The sequence below is a fragment of the Patiria miniata genome, unplaced genomic scaffold, assembly GCF_015706575.1.
Source record: "Patiria miniata isolate m_02_andy unplaced genomic scaffold, ASM1570657v1 HiC_scaffold_10, whole genome shotgun sequence".
NCBI lineage: Eukaryota > Metazoa > Echinodermata > Asteroidea > Valvatida > Asterinidae > Patiria > Patiria miniata.
In genome coordinates, this window is record NW_024037048.1 from 11,859,061 (window position 1) to 11,876,500 (window position 17,440).

General features: G+C 40.8%; 1 protein-coding gene across 1 annotated transcript; it reads right to left on the reverse strand.

Annotated features, from left to right (window-relative positions):
• Positions 1-1,898: 1,898 nt before the first annotated feature.
• Positions 1,899-16,153, reverse strand: LOC119738112 (28S ribosomal protein S27, mitochondrial-like). Its single transcript, XM_038212855.1, has 9 exons — positions 16,017-16,153; positions 13,906-13,983; positions 13,491-13,564; positions 8,196-8,254; positions 6,819-6,933; positions 5,695-5,895; positions 5,062-5,244; positions 4,135-4,203; positions 1,899-3,290 (listed from the first exon to the last, which is right to left on the reverse strand). The coding sequence occupies exons 1-9, from the start codon at positions 16,129-16,131 to the stop codon at positions 2,922-2,924; spliced, it is 1,263 nt and encodes a 420-aa protein (XP_038068783.1). The 5' UTR covers positions 16,132-16,153; the 3' UTR covers positions 1,899-2,921.
• Positions 16,154-17,440: the final 1,287 nt, after the last annotated feature.

Genomic DNA, 17,440 nt, shown 5'->3' on the forward strand with positions numbered 1-17,440 from the left:
TCTGCTCTGCCTATTGTAGTAAAAAGGGAAAAGTTATGTTATTTTGTTGAATATGAATATATCTTACCCAGATGCATGAATAAAGCACATCCGGCATACGCAGTAGTTCCACTTTGAAATGTTGGTGTTTTGCTTTTGTTTTCATGAATTGCAACAATTACCAATTTGGACTGAATTACTCAACAAATCTTTCAAAAATGTGAACCAACCTTACTAGCTCATTGGTTTTGATGTTGGAACCTCAGTCTGAGACACCACCCAAACCCATCTCAGTGTTGAAACTCATGGCAGCTAGAGTTTCACCACGTTATGAAACTAGGACATCAAGCCTTGAGGAAAGCAAGGGCGGATCCGGGGGGGGGGGGCCAAAGGGGGCCATGGCCCCCCCCCCCAAAAAAAAAACGAAACCAATTTTTTTTTTTTTTAATGTGACATCGCAATAAAGGCAGGCAATGAGTATACCACCATCTTTTCCTCAAAAAAAATTGGTTAAAGTGGTCAGAAATTGCCTCAGATCGCACCACAGAGCATCTCGAATCAAAAAAAATTTTGGGGCCCTAGCGGGCCCCGAACCCCACGCCGTAAGTTTTTAGACCCACTTTTTGGGGGGACCAAAATTTTTTTGGGCCCCCCCCAAAATTGTGTTCTTGATCCGCCCTTGAAGGAAAGTACATGTAGTCATGGTAGTTGAGCGATGTATGGTCCTAAAGCTCGGGCATTGAAATTTGATAGAGTTGGGTGTATTGGGTGAATAATTGTTCATAAGTATGAAAAAAACTTGTTGCAATGACTGTTGGAAAATGGCATTGAGATAAGCCAATAATACACTCAACCCACTTCCAAAACTGTTTCAAGTTGAAGCCCCATCAAACCGTTTTCAAATTAGTTCATTAGCACCTCTATGACATTATATGTGACCCGCTCCGCAAAAATGAGTCTGTTGTGGCAAAACTGACATTTTGAGTTAACTACATTAATAAAATGGGAATGAAATAAGCTTTCATTTGGTATATCATGGACCTCTCTAGGACATTTGGTTGCATTGTTGTGCTTGTTTCATTCTGTAAAGTTTTTGCAAAGCTAGAAGTGTCTCAATGGAGAAAAAGGGCTTTGAAAAATGACGAATACACTGTAACTAACCAAGAAATGCACCAAAGATTCATAATTTTTTTTCTTTTTCTTACAATATTTACATTTTTGTGTAAGATATTTGAACTAAAACCATCAAACAACCAAAATAAAACAAAAAATCCAAATTTTGAGCAAATTTTTACTGTTTCCATTTCAAAATGGCAAAAGCTTAAATTCAAATTATGCGACATCAGACTCATTTTTGCAGAGCGGGTCACATATTACATTGCATTTATTCACTGATAATTAAGCAATAAACCCCTTAGGCCTTTTCACACTAGAGCCTTATTAAAAAGATTTTTTTTTGAATGAAAGATGATGTCTCAAAACCGCCAAACTCACTGGTTTGACTGGAATCCTGCTGCTGCACAATTTTAACGTGTTTTCAGATGGGGTTACGATCGAGGATAAGCTTTATGTGGCCTCTCTTGGCTCCCATATATTTTGCACTAAATTTAGTCGGGCACCATATGCAGTCATCAGCTGACATTTGAAGAAAAAGGAAAAAAAAGAACAGAAAAAAAGCTGCGTCGCCACACCAATTATGGGGCAAGCTCCATACCAGAAACAGAAGACTTTTTTTTTTTTAATATCAGGTCCCATGCTAATTCCAGACGTAAAACACACGGCTATCTTTATAGTGCATATCCATTTGAAGCAAGAAACGTGACGTGAATGACAAAGTTAGTGCTCTGACAATTGTATTATTGATGACCAACATTGTGCACCCCACACTCACAACGTGATCATCCAAAGAAACTGCAAGATTTTCAATGTATAGCTGTGTAAACATTTTATTCTCCTTTTCTATAAATCTCTCTAAGTATAATCATTTTGTAAGAAATGTTTTTAGAGCCGCTTCAAATGTCACTTCCTTATCATCATAAAGTTCTTTCAAGGCTGCTCCATATTTTACTGAAATTCATTCATTTAGAAAACAACTTTAAAACTGTACCAATTTGGCGTATCGCATAACATGTCATACATGTGCAGAAGTTCCTGATGTGTTCTTCACATGTTGATTGCAAAGACCACTTGGACCACACACAGTACAAATGGCACGCTAAACTTGACTATCAAAGAATAAAGTTGCTTGGAACTCTCGGTGTGTATTTTTACTGCATCCACTTACAACAATATACCAGATAAAGTACATGTAGCACACACTGTAGAGATCTCAAGTGGTTACAGATGCCACAGTGTTGCATCAAAGTGGCCAGCTATGTATCTGCTCCGTGCAACTAACTGCTGAGTGCAGTGTAGCCAGATACCAAGCCATGTGTGGGCACTAACATGCTAGCACACGGGCACAGGTCTGCATACGATAAAGTAACAATCACTGTCATCACACATGTGCCTATCAGTAGTTAGCCAAACACTGAGAAACACTGATATACCTCTCCGAGTGATGCCCGTTTGCTATTTCCCAGGTCTGTATCGTGACTTTGGGCGTGATCCCTGGCTGTATGGAATACTGGTTTATGGCTTCTGACTAGCGCCCCTTGAACAAAGCTATTGACAAATTGGAGCACCGCCAACATAGGGCTGAATTGCTCAGTCGGTTCAGCACTGGAACAGTTCCGGAGGTCGCAGGCTCAAACCCGCTCCAGTCCATTTCTTTGTTCAACTTTTCAAAATATTAAAGGATGCACACCTTTGTCATCCTCTGGGCGGAAAATGATTAGTTGCCACATCTTTGAGTAATTCTCCTGTCAACACTTGTGGACCATGCTGATGAGGTTCTGACTGCGTCCAGATACTGGGTCAGTCTTGCTGGTGTCCCTGTCCCTTTAAGCAGTCTGTTTGACGTCTTGTTCCTCTCCCGTCTCCCCTGACTTGTCTCTCCCTGTCTCAGCTTCTCTCTCCCTTTTCCGTCTCTCCTCCTTCTCCAGCCAGTACTTGAGCCCTCCCGTGGCCTCCAGTAGTTTCTCTAGCTTTGTTCTCTTCAGTGATGTCTCATACTCCTGAGCTGCCCTGATCTGTCGTCGTACAGCCTCCACATGCTCCAGGTGCCACTCAGCCAGCATCTCTGGATACTTCTCTGAATGGGTGTGGTTCTGTTGCAACTCCTGGACCTTTGGGAGGGTTTCTGCTGCCACTAGACTGTCCAACGATTCCGCAGATATTTTGCTGTCAGCTTGCAGCTTGGACAAACATTCCTGGTGACAGAAAAGAGAAAATATCCTGCTCATATGGGCAATTCCTGCATTATGCAATGTCCGTGACAGAGCTGTTGAGAGCTCAGTGAATAAACCTGAAAATATATTCTTCAAATCTTATACGTCCATCATCTAGTAATGGTCAAGGAGATTACAGACTAGGAGTTTTGAATCATTTCTCTGAATCATTCATTAGATATCGTGGTTAATTGGCTCCGTCATGGACATTACACGTCCTTCATAACGCTGGAATTGCGATCAAGTTCGTAGGGAGCTGTCATTGAAAAAGAAAATGAGTCAACACTACGGGCTCACAAGACCAATTTTGTCAAGACCAGTTGTGACGGCCAATTTCCCGACAGACCACTTCATGCTATAATAATAATAATAATAATAACGAGTTTATATGGCGCTTTTAACTAAGATCAAAGCGCTTTACATTATTTTTACCCCTGATCATTGGGCCAAGGAAACATTCCAAGTACCATCTCAGCTCCCTGGGGAGTGTACAGCTCGATGCTCGAAGCAGTGAGTGACAAAGTGCCTTGCCAAAGGGCACACGCACCACAACCCCAGGCTGGACTCGAACCCACAACCTGCAGACCATGAATTCAATGCCCCAGACCACGAGGCCCACGGCACTCCATGCTAGAAGGTAGCTAGGATTTTTTTTCCGGTTTACAGCCACTACAAAATCAAAGGGGGGGGGGAGAGACTGGACACTTATGGGGGCTTTTCAAACTGCCAATAGTTCATCATAGGTCCCTATTATTGAAACTTGCCAAAGAAATATGTTGAATGTCTTTATTTGTTTGCAACTGACTGAATTGTCAAATTAACTTACCTGCAATTTGCTTCTGAGTTCCTCCTTTACATCTGATCGGCTTTCCAGCGCAGTCTGTATTTGTTCAACCTGTAATGCACCAATGATAATAGACACCATTAGAAATGGTACGCGCACAGGATAGGTATGCAGCTGGGAAACAAACCATACCTGCCTATATCATCATTTGGTGCGGTTATTTCACGAAACCGGCACATATATACATACAATCCTCATAACTAAACACGGCAAAAAATAGAAAGTTCACACTTATTGGAGGGGTCATCATTTTGAATATGATCGATCTTATGATGATGTCATTTATATAGACCTTTGGGGAATGTTGTTAGCTACATTTTGATACCCCGTTTGCTACCAAAGACTGTAAATCGTCCAAGATTGACAACGGTTTATGAAAAATGACGCAGTGTGAAAAGTTGCAAATTTAAAAATTGCCAAGCGCAAACACACTATCGACTGCACAGTGCCTGAACAGAGCAAGGGTTATTCAATTTCACGTGCTCCCATGCAAGCAAGCATTGTGCGATCCATATTCCCTGCTGTTCGTTTCGGGCAGAGTAACATGTCATGCAGCAATTTCTGCATGACTCACGTACTCTTTGAATTGGCAACTTTTCAAACTACATCATTTTTCACAAACTGTTGTCAATCTTGGACGATTTACAGTCTTTGGTAGCAAATGGGGTATCAAAATGTAGCTAACAACATTCCCCAAAGGTCTATATATATGACGATATCATAAGACGATCAGATGCAAAATTGTGACCCCTCCAATGAATGAGGACTTTCTTTTTTTCTTCTTTTTTTTGCGGTGTTTATATACGTACAATCCCCATAACATATTTGAATCCCAATAAAATATTTTTTGGATATCCGTTCGAGGATCCAGGTTTTGAATATTCGGTATATTGGGCACAGCTCACTTACCGCTTGTTGGGCCACACAAGGCTCATTGTCTCCTGTCAAGTCTGTTGTTGCTTGCAAGAAACTAATGGCCTGCTTTAACCTGCCTGCCATTACAAGACCCAGGGCATGGTAACTGCTGGAAAGAAGACTAGTCTGACTCCTGGTGGCATCAGCAAAGGTCATGCCTAGGTTATGCATTTCTTCCTGTTCAATACAAGAACATCAATGTTTCTATCAAATTCCACTTGCAATGTAGCTTTTTTGTTTCATGTTGTTTGTTTGTGTGTTTGTTAGGATTATTGGGGTACTTGCTTGCTGGCTTGCCGACTTGCTCGCTTGCTGGCTTGCTTGTTTGTTTGTTTATTTTTGTGCTGCCACTCCATAGCACACGATGCTGTTAAAATTATTTCGTTATTTCAGGTTCCCTTCAGTTTCAGCTGATTTTAGCGAGGCAAGAAAGTAATCTTATCTGCAAAGTAGCCCAACAAATTCACACCTGTCCTTACTAGCCCACTTGTCAAGTGCTAAGTACCATTTATTCAGTTATGATGTATAGAATATGTATTTATAAAAGCATTATAAATTCAAAATACTAATTCATCGGAAGATACCGGAATGACTCAAGGGAGAACATACAGTCTCAAACATTCTTACCTCCGTGCTGTCCCCCGATTTCAAGTATTGATGGCAAGCATACAGGGCCAACAGCTGGGATAGAGGCTCCTGATTGGTCAATACCTCCAGTGTCATCATCTCCATAGCAACCATGGCCGCACCCTTGATGTTTCTCTTCTCTAGGTAATCATCCAGGACTAAGTTGAAGGTGAAGTTATCGGGAAATAGCCCGTAATTTGTCTGTCAAAACAAGGGAGTACTGCATTGGGTGGATACCATGGACATGATTGATAACTCCTTGAGTTCTTACCCATCGCCACTCCCCCCTCCCAGATGAGAGTTCCAAGTTTGATGCCCGGCAATGTACGCTAAATACTTGCAGAATTGCTTCAGCGTCAAAAGCAACATCGTGTGGGAGAGGGGATTCTCAAGTTAATGATGATTATTTTTAGTTCCAAAATGAAAACAAACTTTTGTCTGAGAAGATTTTGCCCACATATTAGACAGAAGAATAAGAAACCAGTCAATACTTTCTTAGTTCCAGCAAAGATATTTGATATTTATTACACTAATTATATCTAAGATCTTCTAAAATCCAACAAGAGGTATTGCAAATCAGGTATTGCAGGGTCACATCCAAATTTATTTTGTCTGAAGAACAATCAATGCGCATTGAGTTAATGCACAGCATACATGTGAGTTCAACGGATTTGAGAAAGTTCAAAATGACAAAATCCCTAGAGGTATGGGGCTATAGTTTCAAAAGCTTTGCAATATCTTTTATTAACCCTCCTTTGCAAATATACACTTTCTGCGTGGTTTTCCTTGCAGTCAAAATCAATCAAGTGACTGTTTTCAACAGTTAGGAATTCCCAGCCTACATAAAGCAGGATTGACTGTCTTTGACTGTTTATGCAACTTGATACAGCTTTGCTTTGACTGTGGGTAATTGATAAGCCAGCTGTGCCCACAACTTGCCTGCTTTGTCTGTTCATGGTCTGTTGACTCAGTTTGACTAGTCACGGTGCTTGCTTAACATTATGATCTGACTGCTGGTGACTGGCCTGTGTTAAAAGTATAGCCGAAGTGGATGGACAATTTGACTGTCTGTGACTGTTTAAACAGCAGGAGGGTTAGATTGCACGGATCTGTGGGTGACTGACCTTATCTTGAAGGACTTTGAATGCTGTGTTGGCTTGTCCTAGATCGAGGCAGGCTCTGATGAAACAGTGCGCGGTGGAAGCTCTTAGATGATGGGCCACAGGGGAATGACGATGACTGCAAACAAACAAGCATAATACAATGAATGAATCATACTCTGACTGACAAGGTGGACGAGGTGAAAAAGGACTTTAAAAAAGATAAAGTCTTTGTAATTTAAGCTTGAAATCCCGGCGAAGATGAGATCACAGGTCTGGTGTCACTCAGCATAGCTCTTCCTTTTTGTATGAATTGCTTCTTTCTGACCTCTGAGTCAACAATAACACTGGCAGTGAAAAAAAAAACAATCATCATGAAATGCTATTAAGGTCTTGCAAGCTAAATGATAATTCAATTTTCGGCAGGTACTTTTTGACATCAATTCCAAGATAAGTCAGCTAAAATGCACACATGAATGTGCAAATATGATCCTTTCTTGAACAAACATATTCCTGACAAAGTGACTCAATTTTACTGTCTTGTGATCTCAATAACTGCATGGTAAAATTAAAAAGCACTGAGAGAGCGCAAACCTCTGCCAAGGCCAAACAATCCCCGCCATATTGGCAGTACACCGGAAAGAAATACTCGCATTAATTTTGAAGAATCCTTAAAAAAATCCTGGATCCAGACCCAGATCCGGATCACTTCCCAAATCTAATCGATATCAAGGACCACCCCCTCAAAAAAAATTCATGCAAATCCGTCCACAACTTTTGGAGTTATCTTGTTAACAGACAAACCAACCAACAAACTAATCAAATCCGAAGAAAAAAATAACCTCCTTGGCAGAGGTAATACGTAGGATGATTAACCCCAACAATCTCCATCTTCTCAAAGACCAACACCAGGGTTTGTTGGAATCTGTTGGAGTGAGTACTGCACTAGTAAACTGATTCTGCTTTACCTGGGGTCAGGCATACCACCATAATTAGAGTCCAACAGTTTGGGTGTAGAGTTTATACTCAATATATGCCTGATTGAGGAAGGTTCCTAGTAAATCACTCTAAGAGTTAGGTTTAATTCAGGCCTTATATGCCCACAACATCAGAAAACTGATGTTTCACGAGTCAATTCTCATTGATGAGGGGTAAATGAATACTAACAGCTCATTCTACATATTTAAAATGATAACGATCTGGTTCGTAAGTTTGACATCATCTCAACTTAACCACGCGTACTGCACAAGGCGTAGCATTGCACCAATGGAACCGGAAGTTAACACAACTTTAGTGTTTAGCCAATGGGTGCTTGTGCTCAGTGGTACGTGCGCGTGAACGACAAACTCACTTACGAACCGGATAAAACACAAAATCTCCTCAACATTTACAAGTACTTACCAAAATAGATACTGTTCAGCTGACTTCAAGTCATGTTCATCAGAAATATTATCAATGAACTGCATTAAAGAAACAAGAAAATGTCAAACATATTTTATTAATTCATGTCTTTTATTCATTAATCATAAATCAACAACAACAACCAAAAGACGTGGAGGAAACCTAGAACATCATGAACATGAAAGACGAATCAAAAGAAACAGTCTAAATGTCAATGAAGCAAGGAACTAGAAATTAATGTAGAAGTAAGAGACAAATTGACAAATTAAATAATTAACAATTTAGCATAACAAGAAAAGCATAACAAGAAAAGCATAAACCAGGGAATAACGATTGCTTGGCTAGGTCAAGGGAATATTGATGAGTGGGATGGGCGATGTGAAAGAATACCTTAATCTTGAGAATCAATCCAAACGGGGCTGTATTTTGAGTAGAAGATTACGAAGGATGAGACCAGTGCTGTTTTTTGACAGGTGAGTGGTGAGTTGCCGTATTTCGGTTTTTGTCATCAGATTGAATAGGGAGCGGATTTGTGTTTTATTGTTTTCGTCTATGAAGCCTCTACTTCCTATTTCCAAGGCGATGAGTTTGGAGTTGAAGCCTATCTCATGCAAATCTCGTGTTAGGTTGGCATATTTTTGCATTTTGTAGTCATGGCTTTTAGTTATGTTAGTTTCGAATGGTACCGTTAATTCAACTATGGTGATGTCTTTGTTATGTTCGTCTGTTATGACAATGTCTGGCTTAAGTGTGGTTGGTAGTATGGATGGCGGGATGGTATTGCCGCCAGGAGCGTGTTTACCATCGAGATCGGCAAAGAGTTTGCGGTTAGAGCAGCTGTTGTACATTTTGTCTAGGGATTTACAGATTTCCAGTAAAACATTGTTGTGGCGATAGGTGTAGCGGCCTTGATTGAGCATTACTGGGCAGTAATTGAGGACATGTAACAATGTTTCCTTGGATGTGCAAAGTGTGCACTTGGGGTCAACTGACTTACCCCAGAGGCAGAGATTGGTATTGACTGGTAGAGTATCTATGATTGCATTGAGTCCAAAGCGAAGAATTTTCCGAGGTAAATTATACATTATTGATTTCCAAGTGATGTTGGATTTTTCCGTTTCCATAAGTTCTAGGAGACGGCCTTGTTTAGCAAGGGATTTGATTTTTTGATCCCATGTATTAGCAATGTCCTTTGCTACGGATGACTTGATGACTGTTTTGAGTTTGTGCAAATGTTTTCCCGGGCTATTGTCTTTGGCCGGTATTTCCTTCAGAGCTTTTTGGAGAACGTTTTCTGAATAGGCAGTAACGGAACATTTTCTAGACCAGGATGATTCGCGGTGTAGTTTGGAGTCTAGACATTTGTTAACCATATTGTCTCCTTTGATTCTTGTGGAGGCATGAGCTAGGGCATGACATTCTCTGTACAAGAACGTGAGTGATTTGATCCCTAATCCAGAGTTGGAATGGAGGAGGGAATTGGTAGCACTTTTGGGCAGTCCTCCCCATTTTTTCAGGTACTTATCGATGTTTTGATCGAGTGTGTTTAGATCAGTTTTAGTTATGTCGTGAACAGTCAGGCAGAATCGTAGTGAAGAGAGTAGGTAGTTACAATACACCTTTAGTTTGTACTCATCACGGATTTTAGATTCATCTATTCTGTTAAGATACGAAATAATTTTCTGCTTAATGTGGAACATTGTGTCGCGTGCTTTCCCACTGAATGTTATTATCGACCCGAAAAATGAGTGCGGTTCATCTTTAATTGTTGGGATCAGAAAATTGTTGATTTTGAAGATTTTTTCTGTAGGCTTGCCGCTGCAGAGAGACAAGGATTTGCACTTGCTGGGTTTGAGAATAAGATTCATTGATTGAGCTCGAGACACAATGTTGTTGATTATACGTTGGTGCGATTTAACATTGGTGGTTATGAGATTAAAGTCGTCGGCAAATGGGGTACAGATGAATTTAGTGTCATCTATGGTATACCCAAAACGTAACTCTGATTTGATGTATTGTACCAGGGGGTTAAATGCTATTACAAAGATAATGGGTGACAGGGGATCTCCTTGGAAAACTCCCTTTTGAATTGAAAGATTTCACTATTCCAGCCAGGTCCCCTAACATAGCCTGTCAGATTGCTGTATAGGTTCTTGATATAGGCCTGGATGATGGGAGGGAACTTGTTTCTTTCGAGTTCATGATAAATAAGATCGTGTTGAACACTTCCAAATGCATCAGCAAGATCAAACCATGTAACATGCAGTGTTTTTTGATTGGCTTTGGCATGAGATATGAGCTCATGCATGGTTTGTGTGTGCTCGATGCATCCGTTGATACCTTGTATGAAAGCTTTTTGCATAGTAGTGTCGATAAGTTCATTGTCTATGAGGTACCTATTAAAACGTTGCGACAGTAACTGGTGATAGATTTTGGCTACGCAGCTGTTGAGGGCGATCATACGGAAGTTCTCAGGCAGAGATGCTTCTCCTTTCTTGTGGATGAGGCTGACTTTGCAGCACGACCATGATCTTGGCGGTGATCCAACTTGCATGATCCGGGAGAAGAGGGTGGCCAGGAAATGATGAGTGGCTGGTAGCTTTTTCAGAATTCCGTAGGTGATATTGTCCGGGCCAGGGGATTTATTTGATGACTTGTGCTGTAGAACTGATTTGATGTCCCTCGGCCGAACCGGTGTGAGGTCAAAGTCCGTGCCGTCATCGGGTACTCGGATGTAAGGGAACCAGTTGAGATCGTTGTGGATGAAGTGGGCTGAGGAGGAGTATTTCTTTGTATAATACTCATTTGCACAACATTTTGTGAAGGATGGCTTGGTAACGTCTTTGTACAGTTCGCCTTTGGTAAGGCGCTTTGCAAATTCGTAGAAATTGCTGTGAAATAGTTTCTCTTCGTGTTCAACATTTTTCAGATCTTTGGTTTTCTTGAAGACTTTTTTGAGAGCACTATAGTGTCTGTTCGCTTCGTTGAATCTCTTGCGGTTTTCATGTGTACTGTTTTTTCCAAACGCTCTTTTCCTCAATTTGTTCATTTCCTTTTTGGCATTGGTGAGTACTCGGGGGTCATGAGAAACATACCCCGTGTGCTTATCTGATTCAACTAGTTCCGGTTTTCCTTTGACAAAGTTGAATAATGACTCTGTGAACACCTCACCTGCTTGTGACGGAGTTATATGACCCGACGATAGGTCGAAATGGAGAGGGCCAAGTTGTGTTTTCAGTTCCTGGTTCCAAGTTTCCCACTGTGAGCGAGGTAGGTTTGGCGTCACAAACCTGAGTGGCATGATGCGTGACAATACACCATGACAGTAGGACCATGGGTTAACAATGGGATGAGTTCCATGGTTGGTTGCTTCTGAAAGCACTGTCCTGTCTAGAGTAGCTAGCAGGGCCAAAATGGTGACGACAGTGGCACCCGTGGCCATCTTACAGCTGGTCCAATGAAGAAAATTGAAGATCTCGGTTAATCTTGGTTCTTGGAAGTGATTCCTGTCTCGCAGGGTTCCTGACTTCGAGGATGAGTGGATATTAGGATTTGGGATGAAGGAGATGAGTATAACTGGGCACCAAAAGCAATTTTTGCATAGGCTTGACGGAGCCGTGGTGTCCAGATCTACATCCCTAGAATCCAATGATGTTAAAAGTTCATTTCTCAATAAAGAAGTATAGGACTATGATTTTCTTTAAAGATGTACTGGCCCAGCTATTTTTTAGTTCAACCCCGTATTAAAACGAGATTTATTTTCGAAATAAATATTTTTCTAGCATTATTCACTTTTGCATAAGAAATTGTGCCCAAAAAAATCAGTTCGTGTTAAGCAATTTTATAATTTCTTTACAAATTCTGAATTATTTGCGACCCAACAATAATTCTGCCCAAGAGGGTAGACTGGTTCCTACCCCTATCACAATGGATAATGTAGGGACCGCAAACCAGTCTATTTGTTTGGTGGATCTGTCTGTGTGCAAAATCAACTCAAATCGGAAGTCTTTTTTAGGAGCCAAAATAAAAAACTAAAACATACAAGTTGAATATGCGGGAACTTGATGAAGAGCACAGACAGTACTCTTTCACCAGTTTGCGTCGGACGATGGTATTCACGCAAAGGTTTTGCGGTATTCGGAATGGATGACGGAAAAACACGCAACGAGCGAGGCCGGAAAAATGTGTCAGCGACCCGCTCGCAGGGAGCGAGGCCAGAAATATCAGGGTGTGCTACCCGAAGATGACGGCCTGAACCCGTCTGGCATCGAGGTTCGTGAAAAACAATCCCGAGCCTGAGTCCGGTCAATGTCAAATTAATCCCGGCGCGAACTGGTTAAACACTAGCAATTTTTTTTTAAGAAATAATTGTCACACTCCTTTATAGAGCTTGTCAAGGATGTGAGGCAAAAAACTATTGTCCTTGCAATAAAAAAAATAATTTCTGCGGGATTTATAAGTAAACAGTAATTCTTTGAGGAAGATTCTGCTAGCAGGTTTGAAACATCAAGCTCTCTGCTGTACAAATACAATGTACATCATAATAAACAGACTACCGGGGTACATGTACATATATGACTTGGTAAATTATATTACAATTTGTTTTATCATCACTAACATTGCTCACAAGTTAAACTAGGGTGTGCAATCGGAACCGACCCTTCTTCCAGGAACTGGTTCCAGATTATGGGATCGGGTACCCAGAACCAACTTTACAAACTACTTAGTTAACTTTCCAGACAATGAAAAAGAAAGGTTTTGAATGCCATTTGTGGGGAGTTTTCAAAATGAAAACCAGGTTACATTGAACATTCACCCTAACCTCCCCAACTCCATCAAAATCCATCCCCCCATTGTGGTGGATTTGGGGGGACTTGGTCCTGATGCAGGCCTAGTTTGACTAATTATCGATGGAGTATGATGGACTTGGTCCTGAAGGCCTAAAACAAAGCATGGATTGGAAGCAGTGTGATTGATGGATTTTGGCGGACTTGGTCCAGTACTTAGTAAATGACAGTAGGGAGAAACAGATTTCACGTTTATGTGCATTTTATGCGTGACAGATGACACTCGCAAAAGTTGCAGTTTACACTGTAAAGCTATCAAGCCTTTCAGACAACTTCCGGGATTTGAATTTTGCGGTGGGTTTGTTTTACAGGTTCCGGGGTTCCTGTGTGTTACTTCGATTGGGGACCCAGTTCCCGTATTAACTGCAGATGCACACCACTACAGACCAACCTGTCATTATATAATTCCCACTGCAGACCAGACGGTTGGTCTGGCACCCGGACTCACCTTATGGAGATCCACAGAGGCCACAGGTTTCTTGAAGTCAAAGAAATCTGCATCCAGGCTGATCTTCAGTTCATCTGGACAACATGACATGAAATGTGCATGACACCAGCAAGTTAACCAAAAAAATTCAACAGGAAAAAAAGGTCATGTTAATTTTAGATTACAAAAAAAATTAGATTACATTTACAGCTACATGTATGCTTTGACTGTAGGTGATTGATAAGCCAGCTGTGCCTACCACTTGCCTGCTTTTGTTGGTTGACTGAATTTGACTAGCCACAGCACTTGCTTGAAATATGATCTAGCTGTTGGTGACTAGCCTGTGTAAAGGCATAGCAGGGAAGAGGATTGATTTTTGGACTGTCTGTGACAGTTCAGACAGCAGATGGGTAAGACAATTCTTAGGTGAACTTACCCATATTGACAGCTAATATCTTTCTGGTTCTCCAGGCACTGGTTCCTTTGTAGGCATCGGTTAGCAACGTTCTCTGTCCTGTTATTGTATTATTGAAAAGTAGTTTCTTTTGAATTTTTTCGTCATCATTTTCCGTGTGAAATAGATACATGTGTATTTCAACTTCAGTCAGGGCCGATTTGCTTTTGACACATGTCTACTAACATAACATGGACCAATATGCAGAATGCCACGGTTTTGAAGTCAACTGGTGCAACTGATCAAATACTAGCCTTTAGTCAAGTCCCACAGGCTTACCCGCAAACGTAGTACTGCCCGGATGCAAAATGACTAGCACGAGTGGCAAAGCCCAAGGGCCTTTACCATCTCGTGGAGAGTGCTTACATGTTGTGAATGCATGCACGTCTTGTTTTTAAGAACGTGTGCCCTCGAGCGCATCACCTCGTGTCATCACCTTGAAAATGGCTTGTTCGTGGTGATTGCTTCATATATATTGGCATACATGCATGATTCATATTACTTGAAAAAATGAATAATGATTACCTCCACAAGATGGTAAAAGTGCTTGTGGCTTCGCCACTCACACTGTTTGTTTGGGGGGGTTTTCGTGCCAGAATCTGGGGCGCCATGCATCCGGGTAGACACGTGCACCTTGACTAAAGGCTAATCAAATACTTGCTAACAGTTATACAATGTAGTTAAAGAAATTTCCGGAGGAAAACAATTCCCAAAATTTCCTTTAAATTACTCAAAAGCTAGCTTGAAATTTCCAGCATGACTAGGGCTCATATGACATGGTGAGATTCACCAGTAACTGATGCATAAAGGTACAAAGTTGATGCATGAAGGTACAAGTTGGAAACAATAAATATCATTTACTTTTAGTTTTATCACTTTACATTTATGAAAAAAAGAGGATCACTGTGTTCCTGGAATTAAACTTGTTGTCATGGTTGTGGGAAAGATTCCCATAATTTTTTGGCAGTGGATATTTTGCCGGAGACGGCAAACCTTTAGTAAATGTTAGTTTGCTGGATATGCACTGAACATGCGCAGTTACTGTTTTTTTGTACTTAAACATTTTCCGGTGACAAATTTTAGTCTGGCTCCATGCCAATATTATCGTTGTAACCTCGTATTCACAAGATGGGATTCAGACCATTTTATAATTTCAGACTTTATTTCCCTTTTAAAAAAATCCTCCAGAGCCACAAATCTGAAAAAGAAAATGTAATACTCTGCAAAAAAATGTTTGAGACATTTTAAAATAATAAAAGAAGAATATTCTTATTTATTTTGGGATAAGAACAAAAAAACTTTAATTGTGCTGCGGTCGGAATCGAACCCGAGTCATCCGCTTACTAGAGCCTTTGCTTAACCACTACCTGACTACACCAAACGTGCTACACAACTTTTAATAGGAATGGGAAAAAATTCCATACTCGGATGTCACTTTTTTCAATTAATTTTCTAGCGCCAAAAGTTACATCTTTTATGGTTATTCCTCCACTTTCCCTCCTCTACTCTCACCCTCTCCTTTCCTTAATTTCTATTTATTAATCAGTCAGTTACTTCATCGGGATTCGAACCTCTGACGCTTGCTTGATACACGAGACTCTTAGCCGCTAGGCCGCGCACGATCGCTGTTGCAATCATCAATCTTTGGACGTATTTGAAGTATCCGTTGAAATAAACTAAATATTCATGAGAAAATAAATATTCATAAGACGTATTGAACTATCATTGGCAGGCTCATGCGACGTCATGGTTGTTGATGTCACGTGTATAACGTACCGCTGTCTTTTCAGCCACTACAATCAGTTTTGACCGGCTGCTTCAAGTTAGTTCTGCACGACGTATGCATCCAAAATGTGCTCTAAAAACACATTTTGAGTACATTTTTTTCACCTTTACACAGCTTCCTGGATTTCTTTTGGTTCAAATGACAAGGTGAGGTGACAATAAATATGTTTGGCAGCAGATAAATTGACATCCGAGTATGGAACTTTTCCCCCTTTAGTAAACGTTAGTTTGCCGTCATTACCTCCGGCAAAATATACACTACCTAATTGAAAAGTAAAAAAACAATGACAACAAATACAACTGCCTACCTCGGATGGCGACTCCAATCACAGAAAATAAAATATTGGCCTGATTTGGTCTCAATGTTCGCCGCAATATGAATGTAGAAAGAGAAAGAGCGCACGTTCTCATGTACAGCGCCATGTTGCTTGTGTTTAAACGGCGCCCTCTGTTGGTAATAATGTACATCACAAAACTACTACCGCGCTACTTGTTACACTATGGGTGCAACCCTGCAAAAAAAATCCCATAGACACTAGTGCTAAATGCGCATACTTCAAAATTCTTTTAAAATACTCAGATCTCTCACAGGTATTCAAGCTGCACAGAAAAATGATGATCAATGTGTCATCTTTCATTTTCTTTTCATTTTTGGGTGGGTTGACCATTGACTTTTCGAGATATTCTCACCCAAAGAAGATGACCCCTATTTTCCCCAAAGCGGAAAAGTAGCCACCTTGAAAAACGATCCCTCCACAACATGGCAAAATAGCGCCACTTTCGAGCCCAATAACATCCAAAATGCTCAGAATTGGAAGCCCCAAGTCCGGGCCAGAGGTTCATTACCATATCTCTTCAATTCCCCAATTTTATGGCTCTGAAAACTCTCTAATATAGAATATTTTGAGGGTATAACTTTTATTCATGAGCTCGGCGGACGGATTTTTGGCCTATTTACAGGTGTGCACCCCTATACACTAGTATGCCTTTTGCTCGTACCTGCCTCAGAGCCCTCTGCCGACCTTTCCTCCATTCCAACGCCCCCATATATGTGCTTTAAATCAAACTCGGCAATAGCCTGGCTTTTCAGGCATGTCAGGTGGGCGCGAGGCTATCGGGAAACTATCGGAATTATAGGCCTAATAGTTGTTACACCTTGAATGACTCACCCTGAAGTTGATTCGGTCACGAAGAGCCTGTCACGTCAGCAACGTTAGAAATGATATAAATAGCACCTTAAAGTGCTTTTTTTGCAGCTGAAAACATCTGCTATTCGGAAACCTCCGATAAGGCCATGAATTATCAGTCGGGGGATACACTAACTTCAAACATCCATTCCTATAATATCCGCAGTACTAAAAATCTTAATATTTAAAGTAGAACCAAGCTCATTGTCCAAAAATAGTGTTGTCCTATAGATGGCACACTACAGGGTACTTCAATAAAAAGGAAACCCAACTTTGAAGAACCAGTATGGACGGACTAAATGTTTACTGGCTAGAAAACTGGTATCATCTGAAAGCGTAATCTCTATGCTTTTCAATCACACCTTGTTTACATTTCCAGGGTCATGCATCACTGAGCGCCACTGTCATGAGATTTTGTTGCAAAATTGCAGTTGGTTCACTTAAATGTCAAACACAATAGGCATGGTGTGCATGAGAATAAGTATTCAAGAAGAAGACACGAGTGCATAAAAAGAAACCAAAAAACAAGTCGGGTTGGTTTCAAA